Genomic DNA, 14,110 nt, shown 5'->3' on the forward strand with positions numbered 1-14,110 from the left:
CTGACAGTCGCCCCACCCGGGCACGCACAATCTGAGGTATGCAGAATGAAAATCAATAAAATCGATACAGTGGCAAACAACAAGAAACATGTTGGATTATTATTGTTAGTATTTGTTAAATTCTTTTTATTTTTACTTCCTTCTTAAAAAGTGGCTTTGGCTCGGATCAGGGCCTCGGGAGAGGGACAAAAAATGCCCCCTGGTCTCCCGGCAGGGGCCGAGGACCTGTCGTCAGCCCCAAGCTGCTTAAACTTCCCGGTTTCGCAGTGCGGGGTCCGGAAGGGGAGCCCTCGGTGCACTAGGTTTCTAGATACGGCTTTCCCCCGCACCGCGTCCGCAGTTTAAGCAAATACAACCCCCACCCCATAGGCATTTCCCCGGTTCACCACCCCCACACCCCGGGGGCCGCGCCTCCTCCCCTCCCCCGAGCTCTCCCCGGCGCTTTAAATAATGATATTTGCATGCAGGGAGCGATTCATAAATATGTCAGGGCCTGTGAAATATAGGCAACATTTCAAACTTTCTATTTAAAAAACATGAATTATGGCCGCGGAAAATGTGTTCCCATTTAAAGGCGATACGAAGTATTTGGTGTCTCGTCCCCGGGCCCATCCATCACGGAGACAATAAAGAGAGTTTTTCGCCCTGACACCCGCGATTTATGGGCGCCCTTCTCTGCCCTCATCATTCACCCGCCGCGGCCGGCCCGGCGACAGGCCCCGTGGAGAGACCCGCGGCAGCCCCCCTTCCCTGCGCGCCGCTCCCCGCGCGCACTTTGCGCCCTTGCCAACCGCTCAAGACCACTGCTCCCGGGGGGGAAGCGACCGCTCCCAGGAGTTGGCAGCTCGGCGGCGATGGTCTGAGCAGCCAAGTGGGAGCGGGAACCACACCGGTCCTCTCACCTCCCCGCCTGCCACTCTCGGGGCTGGGGCTGAGGGCGCGGAGGAATGGCCTTGCGGGCCGGCTCTGTATCCAGGCCTCTCTCTCCAGCCGCGGCGCCGCTCCAGGAAGTTTCAGCGCAGGCGGCGGGAGGTTATTTAGGCGCGGGCTCAAAGTGAGGGGAGAGAACTGAGCAAGGGGGGCTCCCCAAGCCAATGTCTGGCCATTCCGCCTCTGGGAAGTTGAGATGGTCCCTGGCTTTCTTGAGCCCGGCTGGACGGACGCTTCTGGGCAAAGCTCTTTATGCAACTTTTACAAAGCCAGTTCCTCCCTGGTGCTACCCCCCACAAATACATCCTGGGCGTCTGCTGCACCCTGGAAACTATTTTACGGACAGGCGCCGACGAGTTGGCGAGATATAAGGAAGGGGAGGCGCCCTTTCTGGCGTTTCGCCTCGGGCCAGGCTCGGCCGCCCGGTGCCCCCTTCTCCTAAAGCCCCACCTTGCGCGTGTACACAATAGCACGCTGTCTTCACAAAGCTGCCACCAAATCTCTGCAAACTTGCGTCGAAGAAAGTTCAGACTTCGTCTGCCGCCGTATTTGCTTTCAGTTTTCGCCGCGGGCAGACTCAGCCCGGCGGTTCCCGAAGCACGGCCAGTGGTGGGGACTGCCAGGCACTGCGGGGCAGCGAGGGGCCGCGCGGTCTGAGGGCGCTGAGAGTCCAGCCTTGCGAAAAAGCCGGACTTGCTGTCGCACGAACACCAAGGAGCCACTTCGCGTCCCGCGCTGGGCCGAAGAGACTGCGTACAGGCGAACCAGGCGCCGTTTTCCTGCGACCTGGATTAATTCGGATACGGGCAGCACAAATCGCAGCCAGGAAAATCCCGTCGATTCTAAAAATGACAAGGTTGAATTTATTAAATCAAGATTCATGTGGAAGTGCAGGGATATGAATCTTATACAAATAGCTTCGTGTCCACTGCGAACAGAAGATCGCTTCCGGTTTCAAGGGCATATAACATCACATCTGGATATTTACATCTATAGAGGGATAAAAAAGATTAAGTTTTTGGTGTGTGCACATACGGTTAAGTTGGAAAAATTCTAAAGCAAGTGTCTTTTACAGCCCCTGCTTGTGTGAAATGTAGGCTGGAGATAGCACTTATGGTCAAATAAGCACCCAGGGAGTATTTCCTATAGCCTGAGTGAGTTCAGACTCGTTGAGGGTATGTGTATCTCTTTAAATATATGCTGCGTGGCAGAGGTGAAATAAATAAATTTAAGAAATGCTGGAGCGCAGATGACAGCCACTGCCAAGATACAATATTTCTGGGTATGGCAATAAATATTCCTACCAGATCTGCTGTGCAAACTGAACAAAAATGGGGATGGGGTGCTTTCGGGTACTGCCGCTCTGGACGCCAAGCACGCTCAAGTAGGTTCAATTCGATATCCGCTGCCTCCGACCCCTCGTGCCTTCTGGGAGAGGCTTGGCGCGGACCTCCAACACTGCCCCGGGTCGGGGGTTCTGCCAGATACACGTACGGAAAGGAAGCCTCCGCCCGGCGCTGAACCGACATTAAGAGTAACAGGACCTGAGATTCCCACGGGCACCCCTAATCCCTCAGACACCTCAACCATCCCTCAAATTTGGCCCCACCGGGCTCAGGTAATGGCCATTTGGGCCTATGAATTTGCGGAAAAGGGCGGGTGGCTCTTGGTTCCGAGGGGTCCCAAGGTGCGAAGGGGCAGTCCACTCACAATAAGGCCACAATTGCTCCCGCGAAGCGCTGGCTTGAGGCCCTAGAAACAGTTATCTGGGTGAAATTTATTTGTGAAATGTTAGTCACCCCTTCACATACTCAGGTCAGTGCTGAGGCCCAGTTTCCCAGGAAGTCTTGTCTGCATTTTGCAAAGCACGCGCACTAAATCTGCAACGTTGCAGCTGTGAGATTCCAAAACAAAATGCTAATTCCAGAATAGGAAGCTTGCAGCGGTCCCCCCATTTCAATGCTCTGGTCTCTCTTTTCTCCTCACCACTCCAAATACACCCAACCATTAAATTAAACCGGCGCAGAGTTTCTGAGAGCCCTCGCTTGGGGAGAAATTAGGAAGGACGCTGTCATGAGTTCCTGGGAACTGCACACGCTCCTGTGGCAGCCCTGCCGCCAGAGGAATAACCTGGGCCCTGAGAACGTCCAGCTTCAGAGAGTGTGACTGCGCCGAAGTGGTATACAGAAAGGAGGGAGAAAGAATAGGAATTTTTCCCTTGCAGGTAGGAAAAGAGGAAAGAAATGAGAAAGGAAAAAAAAAGAAGAAAGTGAGCCAAGAAAGAAGCAGGAGAGGTAACAAAACAACAAAAATAGAAGGGAGTGAAGAAAAAGAGAGAGCCAGGGATGGCTAGCCAAGAAGACTGCAGGCCGTGGCGAGGCCCCGGGACCAGGCCAGGCGGTGACTGTGGCAAGTCGGGCGCCTCTGCGGCCCCGACGAGAGGCGAGGGCCGCCCGGGACCGTCCTCCACCGCCCGGCGAATCTGGTCCCCAGCTCCAAGTCGGGAGGGGCGGGCTTGGGTCCAGCAGCCCCGACTCGCTCTTTCTCTTCCCTCCTCCCGGGGGACCACAAGGACGGGCGGGACTCCGGTGGGGAGGCCCCCAGGGGCGCGCGCCAGTCCTGGACTACTTGGGCGCTCTGGGCCAGGCTTTCCAGCTCGCCAGGCCTGACCTGTCAGGCGGATTATCTTCGAGGGAGATTAATAGGGGAGGCGGGCTGCAATAATAATCGTTTTGTTTGATGTGACAACTCTGATAGGCGTTGATTTACTTACAAACTGATAGGCTTTTAATTGAGCGCCTCCGCCGAGCCCGAGATGAAAGGGAAGCGGCGGTGAAAGGCGGCCCGCCTGCCCTCCGGCCTCAATACTGATTAGCCATCTCGACAGTGAATAGTTCAAGGCATTTTCAAACTTTTCCTCAGCTCTCTCCCCTTCCTTCTCCTCCCACCCTCTCCTCAAATATCTGCCATGCCCATTCCTTTTTTTAGAGAAAACAAATCATTTACATTGTGTACAAATAAAATCCGCAGGACAACCACGCCAACCGCCTCTGGGGGCTGGACTCTTTAGGCCTAGCGCGGAGTAATTAATAACTCCCCCACCCCGCCACAGCCTGAATGGCCTTCGGGGATGTGGCCTCCCTCGTGAGGTGCGCAGGCTCGGATACTTGGGCCTGGCTAACGCCAGGGGCGCGCGGTCCCCCAGGCGCCCTCGTGCGCTCGGACCTTCAGAGTTGGCTTTTGCGAAGAGCGAATGCAAGCGGACCACAACCCGCGAGCGCGCCACACGGCGCAGGCCAGCGAGCGCTCGCGGCCACACCAAGTCACGCCCTAGGTGGGGACGTGGACCCCACTCTCAGGTTCCCCAAGCTTAGGGTGCTGGGGTTGCCCGCCCCTCTCCGCAGCCTGGGGCAAAAAGAAAGCGGCTGTAATTCCAGGAGAAGGAAAAAACTGAGACTGGAGCGGGAATGTAGGGTGTGCAGAGGAAGTCTGCGGTCACCTCCAGCTTTGGCCTCTACCCTCAACCTTCAGTGTCCGGGCCTCCACCGGAGGCTGCGGCAACACTCGGCCCGCGACTGGGCTGGCGGAGCTGGGATCTCTACGGGTAATCTGTGCTGACACCTCAACATCCACACACTCAATGACACAGACAGTAACACACCCGCGGGATACAAGCGGCCTCAAAGACACGCTGCCCTGCAGAGGGAGCTTAGGACTGTCTGGCCCTCAGAAACTGGCACCTGGGACCCGCTGCCCAAAGATTATTCGGACAACCTGTACAGCCTCGCGTGCGGCCTCTTCTTCGTCCCACGGACTCACCTTTCTCAGCTGTCTCACAGTTGGGCACTCCGAACCCCCTGGAACCTGCACACACCCCAACAAACAGCAGCCTCAAATACTCACTCCCCTCTTCTCCAAATTATCTTTAGTCAGGTTACCATCTCTTGAAGTTTACCAACCTAAAAAGTCAAGGGTTAAGATTAAAAAGCAGAAAAAGAATGCCTATGAGAAAATACTAAAACTCACCCCAGAAAGTTCTCAGTACCTGTGTTGAGTGGGAGACAAAAACGGGAAGAGGGAATGGTGAGAGAGGAGAGGGCGAACAGGCCAAGGACAGGTCCCACACCAGACACCCAGGAATATGGGGCTCAGCGTGGGGTGAGCACCGGTCCAAACCGGGTCTCCAGGCTAGGTCCCCATCCCCCAGTGTAGGTACAGACGGCTCCTGGCTCCCTGCGCCCCCAGCCCCACCATTTATCAAAAAGACTTGAAAACAAAAGAAGAGCCGGGCGGAAAAGTGGAGGTGGGGAGATTCAAAGTCTTCCAAGTCCATCTGAGGAAAGATGTGTCCCCTTCCCATTTCTGCAAGTTTCTGGAGCTGACCCCCCCCACCCCCAACTCGCTCCAGACGCTACCAAAGCCCTGACAACTCACAGAGCCGCACAGGGACACGTACACACTTGTGCACCGAGATCCAGGTACAACAAGCACAGCGCCTCCCCACTTCCTTCCAAACCGCCCGAGTGACCGTGCAAATCGAGAGGAACGCTGCAGTCCCGCTCCACTTCCCAGCAAGAGCCAGTGTTCCCACAGACAGCAGCCCCCTCCCTCTCTTGCTCCTTCCCTCTGCTCTCCCAGCACAGGTCAGTCTCAGCTCGGCTTTCAAATAAATTCGAGCAAGCAACCGGGGGTAACCCGGGCTACCGAGCCCGCGGGGACGTCGCGGGCCACAGAAGGATTGCAGAGGGGGCCTGAGTGAGAGCCTCTATCTCCTCCATACACTCACGGTCAGGCCTCTTCTTCGCAGCCTCTCAGCCCAAGCCACATTCCGAAGGCGGGGGGAGGTAAAACAATTGAGAGGGGTACCCCACCACTGAACTCCAGGACTCAAGGTTACATTGGTGGTATGGTTTTTAGAAGTCTCCGATATGGGGGTTCGGGCACTAGAGGGTGTTGTCCGAGGCCGACATGGCAAGCCGAACATTCTGACATTACACGCCCCCAAGGGACTATTCAGGGGGTAAAATATCTCCCGTGTTAGACGTCCACACCTGGCGTCTCCGGTACTCAGAGCCGCCCCAAGCTCCAAGGCCTCAAAGGGCCTAAGTCCCCTGAGGTTAAACGGTGTATCTTTCCGACACAGAAAGGAGCGAATGCACACCTCAGGCCTGTGCACCCCTCTCAGTGTCCTGGGTGCACCTGCGCACTGTACACTCACTATTCATTTTCCTGACACTGAGCGCCTCTTTCCCCTCTTTCATTCTTTCTCTTAGCCCCCCACCCCAACCTCATCCCTGGAGGCTGCTCCTCTTTCCCCCTCCTCCGGTTCTCCCTTGGTCTCTTCCTTCCTCTCCATCTCTCTCTCCCTCTCTTTTTCAAGTCGTACCCGCCTTGTAATCAGCAACAAAAGCTGACATAAATCACGGGCGGATTGACAAGAGCTGACAAATAACTGATTGATTGCGGTCGAGGAACATTGACAATTGATGGAGGGGTGGAGATGCCCAAAGAACTGGGGAGAGGGAGAAGAGGGGGTGGCAGGGAAGAGTAAGAATGGAGTGCGGGGCGGGGAAGTCGGGGGGAGCTGAGTGTGAAACAGAGGAAACATGTGACCCCTTCTTCTGCCCCAATCTGCGCGTCCCCGGGCGTCACGTGTCCGGGAAGGGCAGGGAGCCCCACGCAGAGAGCAGAGATGAGCAGCCACCGCCTCGGCTGCCCACCTAGCTTCTGGTTTCTCCGCCGCGGAATCTCAGGAAATCAAGGCGGGCGGGCGGACTTCCTCTAGCACCCGCTCCCCACTTTTCCTTACCCTGGCGATCGCGCCGCGAGAGATTTCAATTAAAGAGAGAGTAGTATTTGGTGTGCAGGCCACCTGTGCGCCCCTGAAGTTAACAGTCCTGCTGTTGTCCAGACTCCCGCCGGTGCTCCTTCTGGACAACCCTTCGATTTGTTCTTCGCGTGCACCCTTGTGCAAAAGGAGGTTTTAATTTATTTCCGAGCTGGGGAAAGGAAGGACGCCGACAAGGAAAACAGAGGGAGGCGGTAGATACCAAACGTAGAATAAATGTCCAGCTGGTCTGCGGAGCGAAATCGAGGGAGGGGACCTGTGAGGGGCGGGGGAGCCGGCGGCGAGAAGGGAGCTGCCCCTTAAAACCAGCGCTTAGAGTCCTGGCGGCGGCGGCAGCGGCGGCGCGGGACGCGTCACATCCCCTTGACCCTCCAATCACCTCGGGCTTCCATTTGATTGGAAGGCGGCAAAGGCTTTAATCTCCCCCTCGGTGCTGCTGCTTTTGAAGTGAGTTTCCTCGCCAGAGCCCCGGCTGGACAGGCAGCGGCTCACATCGCAGAGCGCCGCGCCAGCGCCGGGCCGCAAGTGCGCAGCGCAGGGGGCACAGCCCGAGGCGGACACAGCGAGCCACTCGGCACTCCGCAGTCGGGCCGGCTCCTCCAGCTCCGTCACGGCTCGGCTGCAGGCCACCCAGGATTGTTTGCTTCTGGCTCCAGGCGCCGAGAAGGCGCCCTGGGTGCCCGTGGCCGCTGCGCCAGCTCCTCCTCCGGCTGCTCCAGCTCCCCGGGCGAGCGCGCAGCCCGGAGCCCGCCCCGCGCCTCCCGGAGCCCTCCCCCCGCTGCTCCCATGCGCGCGGGTGGGTCATGAGCACAGCGCCCTCGCTTTCTGCCCTAAGAAGCAGTAAGCACAGCGGCGGCGGCGGCGGCGGCGGCAGTGCAGACCCTGCCTGGACCAGCGCGCTCTCTGGAAATAGCTCCGGACGCGGCCCCGGCTCGTCCCCGGCCGGCAGCACCAAGCCTTTTGTGCACTCCGTGCCCCCCTCTGATCCTCTCCGCCAGGCTAACCGCCTGCCCATCAAGGTGCTGAAGATGCTGACCGCACGGACTGGCCACATTTTGCACCCTGAGTATCTTCAGCCCCTACCTTCCACTCCCGTCAGCCCCATCGAGGTAAGAACCCTTTCCCCCGGGATCGCGCTGGGACCACCACCCTGGCTGCAGCTCCACAGGATTTCTTTCTCTCGGAATCTAGGGGTGGGACTGGGGGAGGGGGGTTGGAGTGATTCAGCTCCGGATCGGGGGAGAGGATAGTGCTCCCGCACCTTAAAACTAGAGCGGAAAGAGGGTATTAGGTAGAATGGGGCGTGAATGCTAGGGGACACGGCAGGCAAAACTTAACTTCTCCCGTTGGTATTCAAGTCCTTACCCCGACCTAGGCCCTCTCACGTTATCCCAGAAGACGGACTGCAGTTCGTTATACGGTTCTAAAGTCGCAGCCCTCCGGTTCCCTAGAAACTGATATTTGTATATAACCAGCCGCCCGAGCCCTTACTCTGAAGAATTAGGGGTGTGTGTGTGTCTGTGTGTCTGGCGGGGGGCGGGGGGGGGCACGGTTCTGGGTCTAGGAATCACAAACCAAAACATTCTGTGAGTTTAAAAAATCTAGTTTTTCCTTAGAGAGGGCAGGGAAGATCCTGGTTTGGAGAGGGGGCTAGTACTTGCCGCCCTTCTCAAGGGCGAGGATGTGTGTGTATGTAGAGGGAATGCCGCCTAGAATTGCGCTTCGGAGCTGGGGGGATCTTGGCGGGCCGTTGTGGAAGGGCGTTTGAACCCTAGCAACCAGGATTCTAAAAGGTTTCCCCTTCTTTCTCTTTGTGCCGCCCCCTCCCATCATCTGACCCCACAGCTTGATGCCAAGAAGAGTCCGCTGGCGCTGTTGGCGCAAACATGCTCGCAGATCGGGAAGCCGGACCCCTCGCCCTCCTCCAAACTCTCTTCGGTCGCCTCCAATGGGGGCGGCGCTGGCGGCGGCACTGGCGCCGGGGGTGACAAGGACGCAAAGTCGGGCCCCCTCAAGTTGAGTGACATCGGCGTAGAGGACAAGTCGAGTTTCAAGCCGTACTCCAAACCCGGCTCGGATAAGAAGGAGCCAGGAGGAGGCGGCGGCGGCGGGGGTGGCGGCGGCGGCGGCGGGGGGGTTTCGGCAGAGAAGTCCGGATTTCGGGTACCGAGCGCCACCTGCCAGCCATTCACGCCCAGGACAGGCAGCCCAAGTTCCAGCGCCTCGGCCTGTTCTCCAGGTGGCATGCTGCCTTCCGCCGGGGGCGGCCCCGAGAGCAAGGATGACAAGAAAGACCCCGACGCCAGCGGCGGCGGTGGCGGCAGCAAGGGCTCCGGGGGTGCCTCGGCCGAAGGGGGACCTACGGGGCTGGCGCACGGCCGGATTAGCTGCGGTGGAGGAATTAATGTGGACGTGAACCAGCACCCAGATGGGGGCCCTGGGGGCAAGGCTCTAGGCGCTGACTGCGGCGGCTCATCCGGCTCCAGCTCCGGCTCGGCCCCCAGCGCGCCCACCTCCTCCTCGGTGCTGGGCTCTGGGCTGGTGGCGCCTGTATCTCCCTACAAGCCGGGCCAGACAGTGTTCCCTCTGCCTCCCGCAGGCATGACCTACCCAGGCAGCTTGGCTGGGGCCTACGCCGGCTACCCGCCCCAATTCCTGCCACACGGCGTGGCGCTCGATCCCACCAAGCCGGGCAGCCTGGTTGGGGCGCAGCTGGCAGCAGCCGCAGCGGGCTCTCTGGGCTGCAGTAAGCCGGCCGGCTCGAGCCCCTTGGCCGGGGCTTCGCCGCCCTCCGTGATGACAGCCAGTTTGTGCCGGGACCCGTACTGCCTCAGCTACCACTGCGCCAGCCATTTGGCAGGGGCTGCGGCAGCCAGTGCATCGTGCGCTCACGATCCAGCCGCGGCGGCAGCGGCGCTCAAGTCCGGATACCCGCTGGTGTACCCCACGCACCCGCTGCACGGCGTGCACTCTTCGCTAACCGCTGCCGCAGCTGCCGGCGCCACACCGCCTTCCCTGGCCGGCCACCCCCTCTACCCCTATGGCTTCATGCTCCCTAACGACCCGCTCCCCCACATCTGCAACTGGGTGTCGGCGAACGGGCCCTGCGACAAGCGCTTCGCCACGTCTGAAGAGCTCCTGAGCCACTTGCGGACCCATACGGCCTTTCCCGGGACAGACAAACTGCTGTCGGGCTACCCCAGCTCATCGTCTCTAGCCAGTGCCGCAGCGGCCGCCATGGCTTGCCACATGCACATCCCCACGTCGGGCGCTCCGGGCAGCCCCGGGACGCTAGCGCTGCGCAGCCCCCATCACGCGCTGGGACTCAGCAGCCGCTACCACCCCTACTCCAAGAGTCCGCTCCCCACGCCCGGCGCTCCGGTGCCCGTGCCCGCCGCCACCGGACCCTACTACTCCCCCTACGCCCTCTACGGACAGAGACTGACCACGGCCTCAGCGCTGGGGTATCAGTGAGGGCAGTGGGGAGGGCTAGCGAGGGAGAGAAAGGAGCTGGGTGGGAGGGGAGGAGCCGAGCGAGGGGCGGAAACAGCTCGGAGGCGGCTGTCACCCGCGCGTGGGGAAGACCCGGGCCAAGAAACGAGGAAAATATATACCGTATTTATCCACCCGTAACAGCGACCGAGACCCGGTGGGAAACTCACCTTCCCCCACTTTCACCTCCCCACCCAAACTTTATAAAAGTTGAAAAAAATATCATTTGACTTTTTATAGAAAAAGAAGGAAAAAATAATTGAGAAAGTGTTCATCTGAGAACTGCACCGGTGGACACTAGTATTTATTTATGTTAGCTCCAAGCGGACCCGTGATTCAAAAGTGCATTATTTAGTTTGAGCTCCGTAGCTAAAAAGGAAGGGGGTGGGGGATGAAAACTTGAGGGTAAAAATGTGGGAAAAAAAACCCTCCCGTCCCTTGTAGATTATAAATAAATACAAAGCCGCCACAGAACTAGAGGTCTTCTCTTTAATGTTACTTTAAAATTGCTATTATTGTATTGTACGTTCTTATTTAATGTCTGATTGAAACACAAATTTACATGCATGTTTGTTACAAAAAAATGAAAAAAGTCACAATTTGTCAGCTCTGATTTCAAATTGCAATTATTTTTAAGGTGTATACCATCGAAAGAGAATGGGTATTTTTTTGTATGTATTCTGGAAGAAAACAAAAAAAAGGAAAAAATTCTATTCCAAAACCTCATTTGCCTTATTTTGTTCTTTAAAAGGAACACAACTATTTTTAATTTTTAAGTCCACCCGCTGAGAAGGGGACAAGTAAGGTTTACGTCATGTACTAAAATAATAGACAATGTATCGCTTTAAAGATTAAAATTCCGTATATTTGATGTATTAAAGGTTTACTTCTTCTTCTTATCTTTTTTATTTTTTGGTTAAAGAGAAAGAAAAGCGTGGCAGTTTCGGCCGCAGCGGCTTCCCTGGGCCTCATGGCTACTCCTTCCCGGGACCGTGGCCGCATTTCTGATTGTTTTGTTGTGATTTTCAGAAGAGGCCAAGTCCTCAGAATGGCTAGCCAGTCATGAGATTGGCCTTGGGGAAAATAATTTTAAAAAGGGGATTTCGCAATTTGGAAATATAGTGTTCTTAGCTGTCGCTCACTTCTTAATTTTTCTCCCAACAGCCTGTTTGTTGAAAGCGAAAGAAAAAGGAGGTGTTTGTGTGTTTGTTTGTTTTTAATTTCCCTCTTGAGATTTTTGGGAGTTTGGGTTTCGTTTTGTGCAGAGGCGCGGGCGGCGACTTGCCCGTAGCGACTCGGCCCCAGGGAGGTGCTGCGGCCGACTGTCCCTCTCTGCTTTCCAAGCTTCGCCTGTCCCCGGCGGGCAGCCGGGATAGACTGGGACACCGAGGGCACTTGGGAACCTGTTTCCCAGGCCTGGGGCGAGCGCGCCAGAACCTTGCCTCTCGGGGGAGAGTTCGCACTCTTTTTCTTCTGTCTGCAGAGGGCCAGACCGGGCAGCCAGCCTACCCACCTCCAGTCCCCCTCGCCCCCAGGCTCCTTCCTCTCTGCAGTGTCGGGCCCGAGGCAGAGAGGCGCCGGGGCTGCTTTTCCGTGTCCCGATTTGTCTGCACCCGCGCTGTATCCCAGTCTCCGCCGCAGGAGAGCGCCCTGCGCTCGGAGGCCCCTTCAAATTCGGCTCCGCGAGGGTCCTGGCGCCCATTCTCCGTCTAGCTGGGGCGACCAGGTGGCCCCTGGGTGCCGTTCTGGGCTGCGAGCTCCCCTCTCCAAGGGCGCGGTGGGACCCCCCCCCCGTCCGGCCGAGGACCCCGCGGTGCGCACCGCTCCCTTCTCCCCAACTTGAGCGGCGGGACTGAGCTGCCCGAAGCGCTAATGAAACCATGCAGTTAAGAGCCTTAATCTTTTTTGGGGGGTGGGAGGAGTCCGAAACCCAGCCTTCCCCTCTCCCCAGCTCAGACTGCAGGCCTGGGCGTGAGCTCTGGTCTTCCAGCTGTTTGGGCTCTCGCCCTCACGGGGCGGCGGGAACCCTGGGCCCAGACAGCGCCTGTCCTGGGATCCCGGGACCACTGAGTCGCGGCGCGGAGCCCGCTCTCCCGAACGCCCCTCTCCCTGGCGTCAAGCCGTTCTGGGTTCTCCCAGCCGCCGGCCTCCCTCGGCGTCAAGCTCCCCCTGCTGCCTTGGGAGGCTCACCGCCGCTCGACCTCGGGCCTCAGTAGGTCAACAGAGCGGCCCCCTCCGCCATTTGCTCTGCGGTTGGTGACTTTGAGGTTTTCCGCCCTCCTCCCAGCGTCAGCCTCACGGCTGCGGGCCCTTTTCCCGGGTTGCACGCAAGGCAGGCCCGGCGACCAACGGGACGTTGCGGGGAGCTCCCAGGCCTCCTCCTGGAGAAGACTTAATGGAGCCAGCCTCGGCCGCCGCCTCCTCGGGCGGGGGCAGCCTGAAAAGCCTCCTACCCTCAGGCCCGGACGCCCCGACTCCAGGAACGCAAGCTGGAGCCGTTGGAGGGCAGGGTCCGGTGGTGCCCGGGACGCCCCAGCCCTGCTCCCATTCTGGTCCGGCTGAGAGGCTGGGCCGGGCCTGCCTCCTCGAGAACCTCAGCGGATGGGGCGGCCTGTGTCCCCCAGGCTCTCGGACACACACACACGCACACCCCGCAAGCGGGAGAGGAGGACGCTCGAAGAGGTGGTGCGGCCCGAGTCCGGAAGGACTCCAGTGCCCACGCCTTGGGACGTGAAAGCCAGGCCCTGCTTACCCCCTCAGGGGCACCAGCCGCAAGAGCCTCTGGCCTCCCCGACCCACACGCTTCGCCCTCCCATGCCTCGCGTCTTCGGACACGGTTCCTTGGACCACTAAGTCTCACCTGCCGGCACCCGCTTGGGTGGGGAAGGACCTAGAAATTCCCCTGCCTTGGAATTTCAGGTCTGGGACCCGCAGTGAGACAAATTGGACACGTTCGTGCTTTCACGCCCACTCTTGGTATTTTATTAACAAAAATCAAAACCAAAAAGTCTTGAAATTTGAATGCGACCTCTTTCCCGGAGAAGCTACTCAGAGGCAGCAAAATTCCAGAGCTGGAGGCTGGGGACGAGGGAGGGAAAGAGTTCCCCGACGTGCTGGATGGAACTGAGTCATCTCGGGCGCAGAGTTAGTAAAGAGAGGGTGCCAGTCTGTGCTGTGAGTCCTGGCCGAGATGTGAGCCCGTCTCCGGGAACAAACGCCTTTCCCCACCGAGCTCCCCTCGGCTCTCTCTCGGGCTTTCTCCAGATGAGCCGCGGGATCCCGGAAGCGCCGGCCAGCGGCTGCCGAAGCCCAAGCTGAACGCGGCGTGTCCGCCAGGCGGCGCTGCGGAACCAAGCGGAGCGGGAAGAAGACCCGGAAACCACCGCCAGTGCTCTCAGGTCGCCGGTTGCGGCTGCGGGGGTCACTCCGCTACCCCGCTCCTCCGCTTTCGCTTGGTGGAGAGGTACCCTTGTAGTTGCTCTCGCCTCTCCTGCTGCGAACCATGTCCTCTGAGCTTCTCCACTTGCTCTAGCTTCTGCTGCTTTGTTCCTCTTGCTCTTTTTCTCTATCCCAGAGAAGTTGGCCCACGTGCTATGGCCCCTCCCCAACCGTGCACCACCTCGAGGCTCTGACAGGTCACCTTGTCTCGCATACAGAAGTGGTCCCCCCACACATTCAAGCGTTCATTCACTCTGTCATTCGCTGATTATTTCCTAAGACCTACCCCTTGCCATTGGCTGTTCCATCTTTTAACTCGCCTCTGACACAGACGGAGAAACTGGAGCTAGGTCCAGGAAGCCAGGGGGCAAGGCCAGTCGAGAAAGGCCCTTCCCTTCATCC

General features: G+C 58.4%; 1 protein-coding gene and 1 long non-coding RNA gene across 2 annotated transcripts; one reads left to right on the forward strand and one right to left on the reverse strand.

Annotated features, from left to right (window-relative positions):
• Window positions 1-1,264: 1,264 nt before the first annotated feature.
• LOC140850385 (uncharacterized) lies at window positions 1,265-7,128 on the reverse strand. The gene is made up of 2 exons (XR_012133160.1): window positions 6,740-7,128; window positions 1,265-1,772 (listed from the first exon to the last, which is right to left on the reverse strand). It is a non-coding gene; the product is annotated as an uncharacterized lncRNA (long non-coding RNA).
• Window positions 7,129-7,228: 100 nt separating this feature from the next.
• Window positions 7,229-11,169, forward strand: ZNF503 (zinc finger protein 503). The gene is made up of 2 exons (XM_017666264.3): window positions 7,229-7,887; window positions 8,624-11,169. Exons 1-2 carry the CDS (start codon window positions 7,582-7,584, stop codon window positions 10,250-10,252), a joined length of 1,935 nt encoding a protein of 644 aa, XP_017521753.1. The 5' UTR covers window positions 7,229-7,581; the 3' UTR covers window positions 10,253-11,169.
• Window positions 11,170-14,110: the final 2,941 nt, after the last annotated feature.

The sequence above is a fragment of the Manis javanica genome, chromosome 7, assembly GCF_040802235.1.
Source record: "Manis javanica isolate MJ-LG chromosome 7, MJ_LKY, whole genome shotgun sequence".
In the NCBI taxonomy this organism is placed as follows: Eukaryota; Metazoa; Chordata; class Mammalia; order Pholidota; family Manidae; genus Manis; species Manis javanica.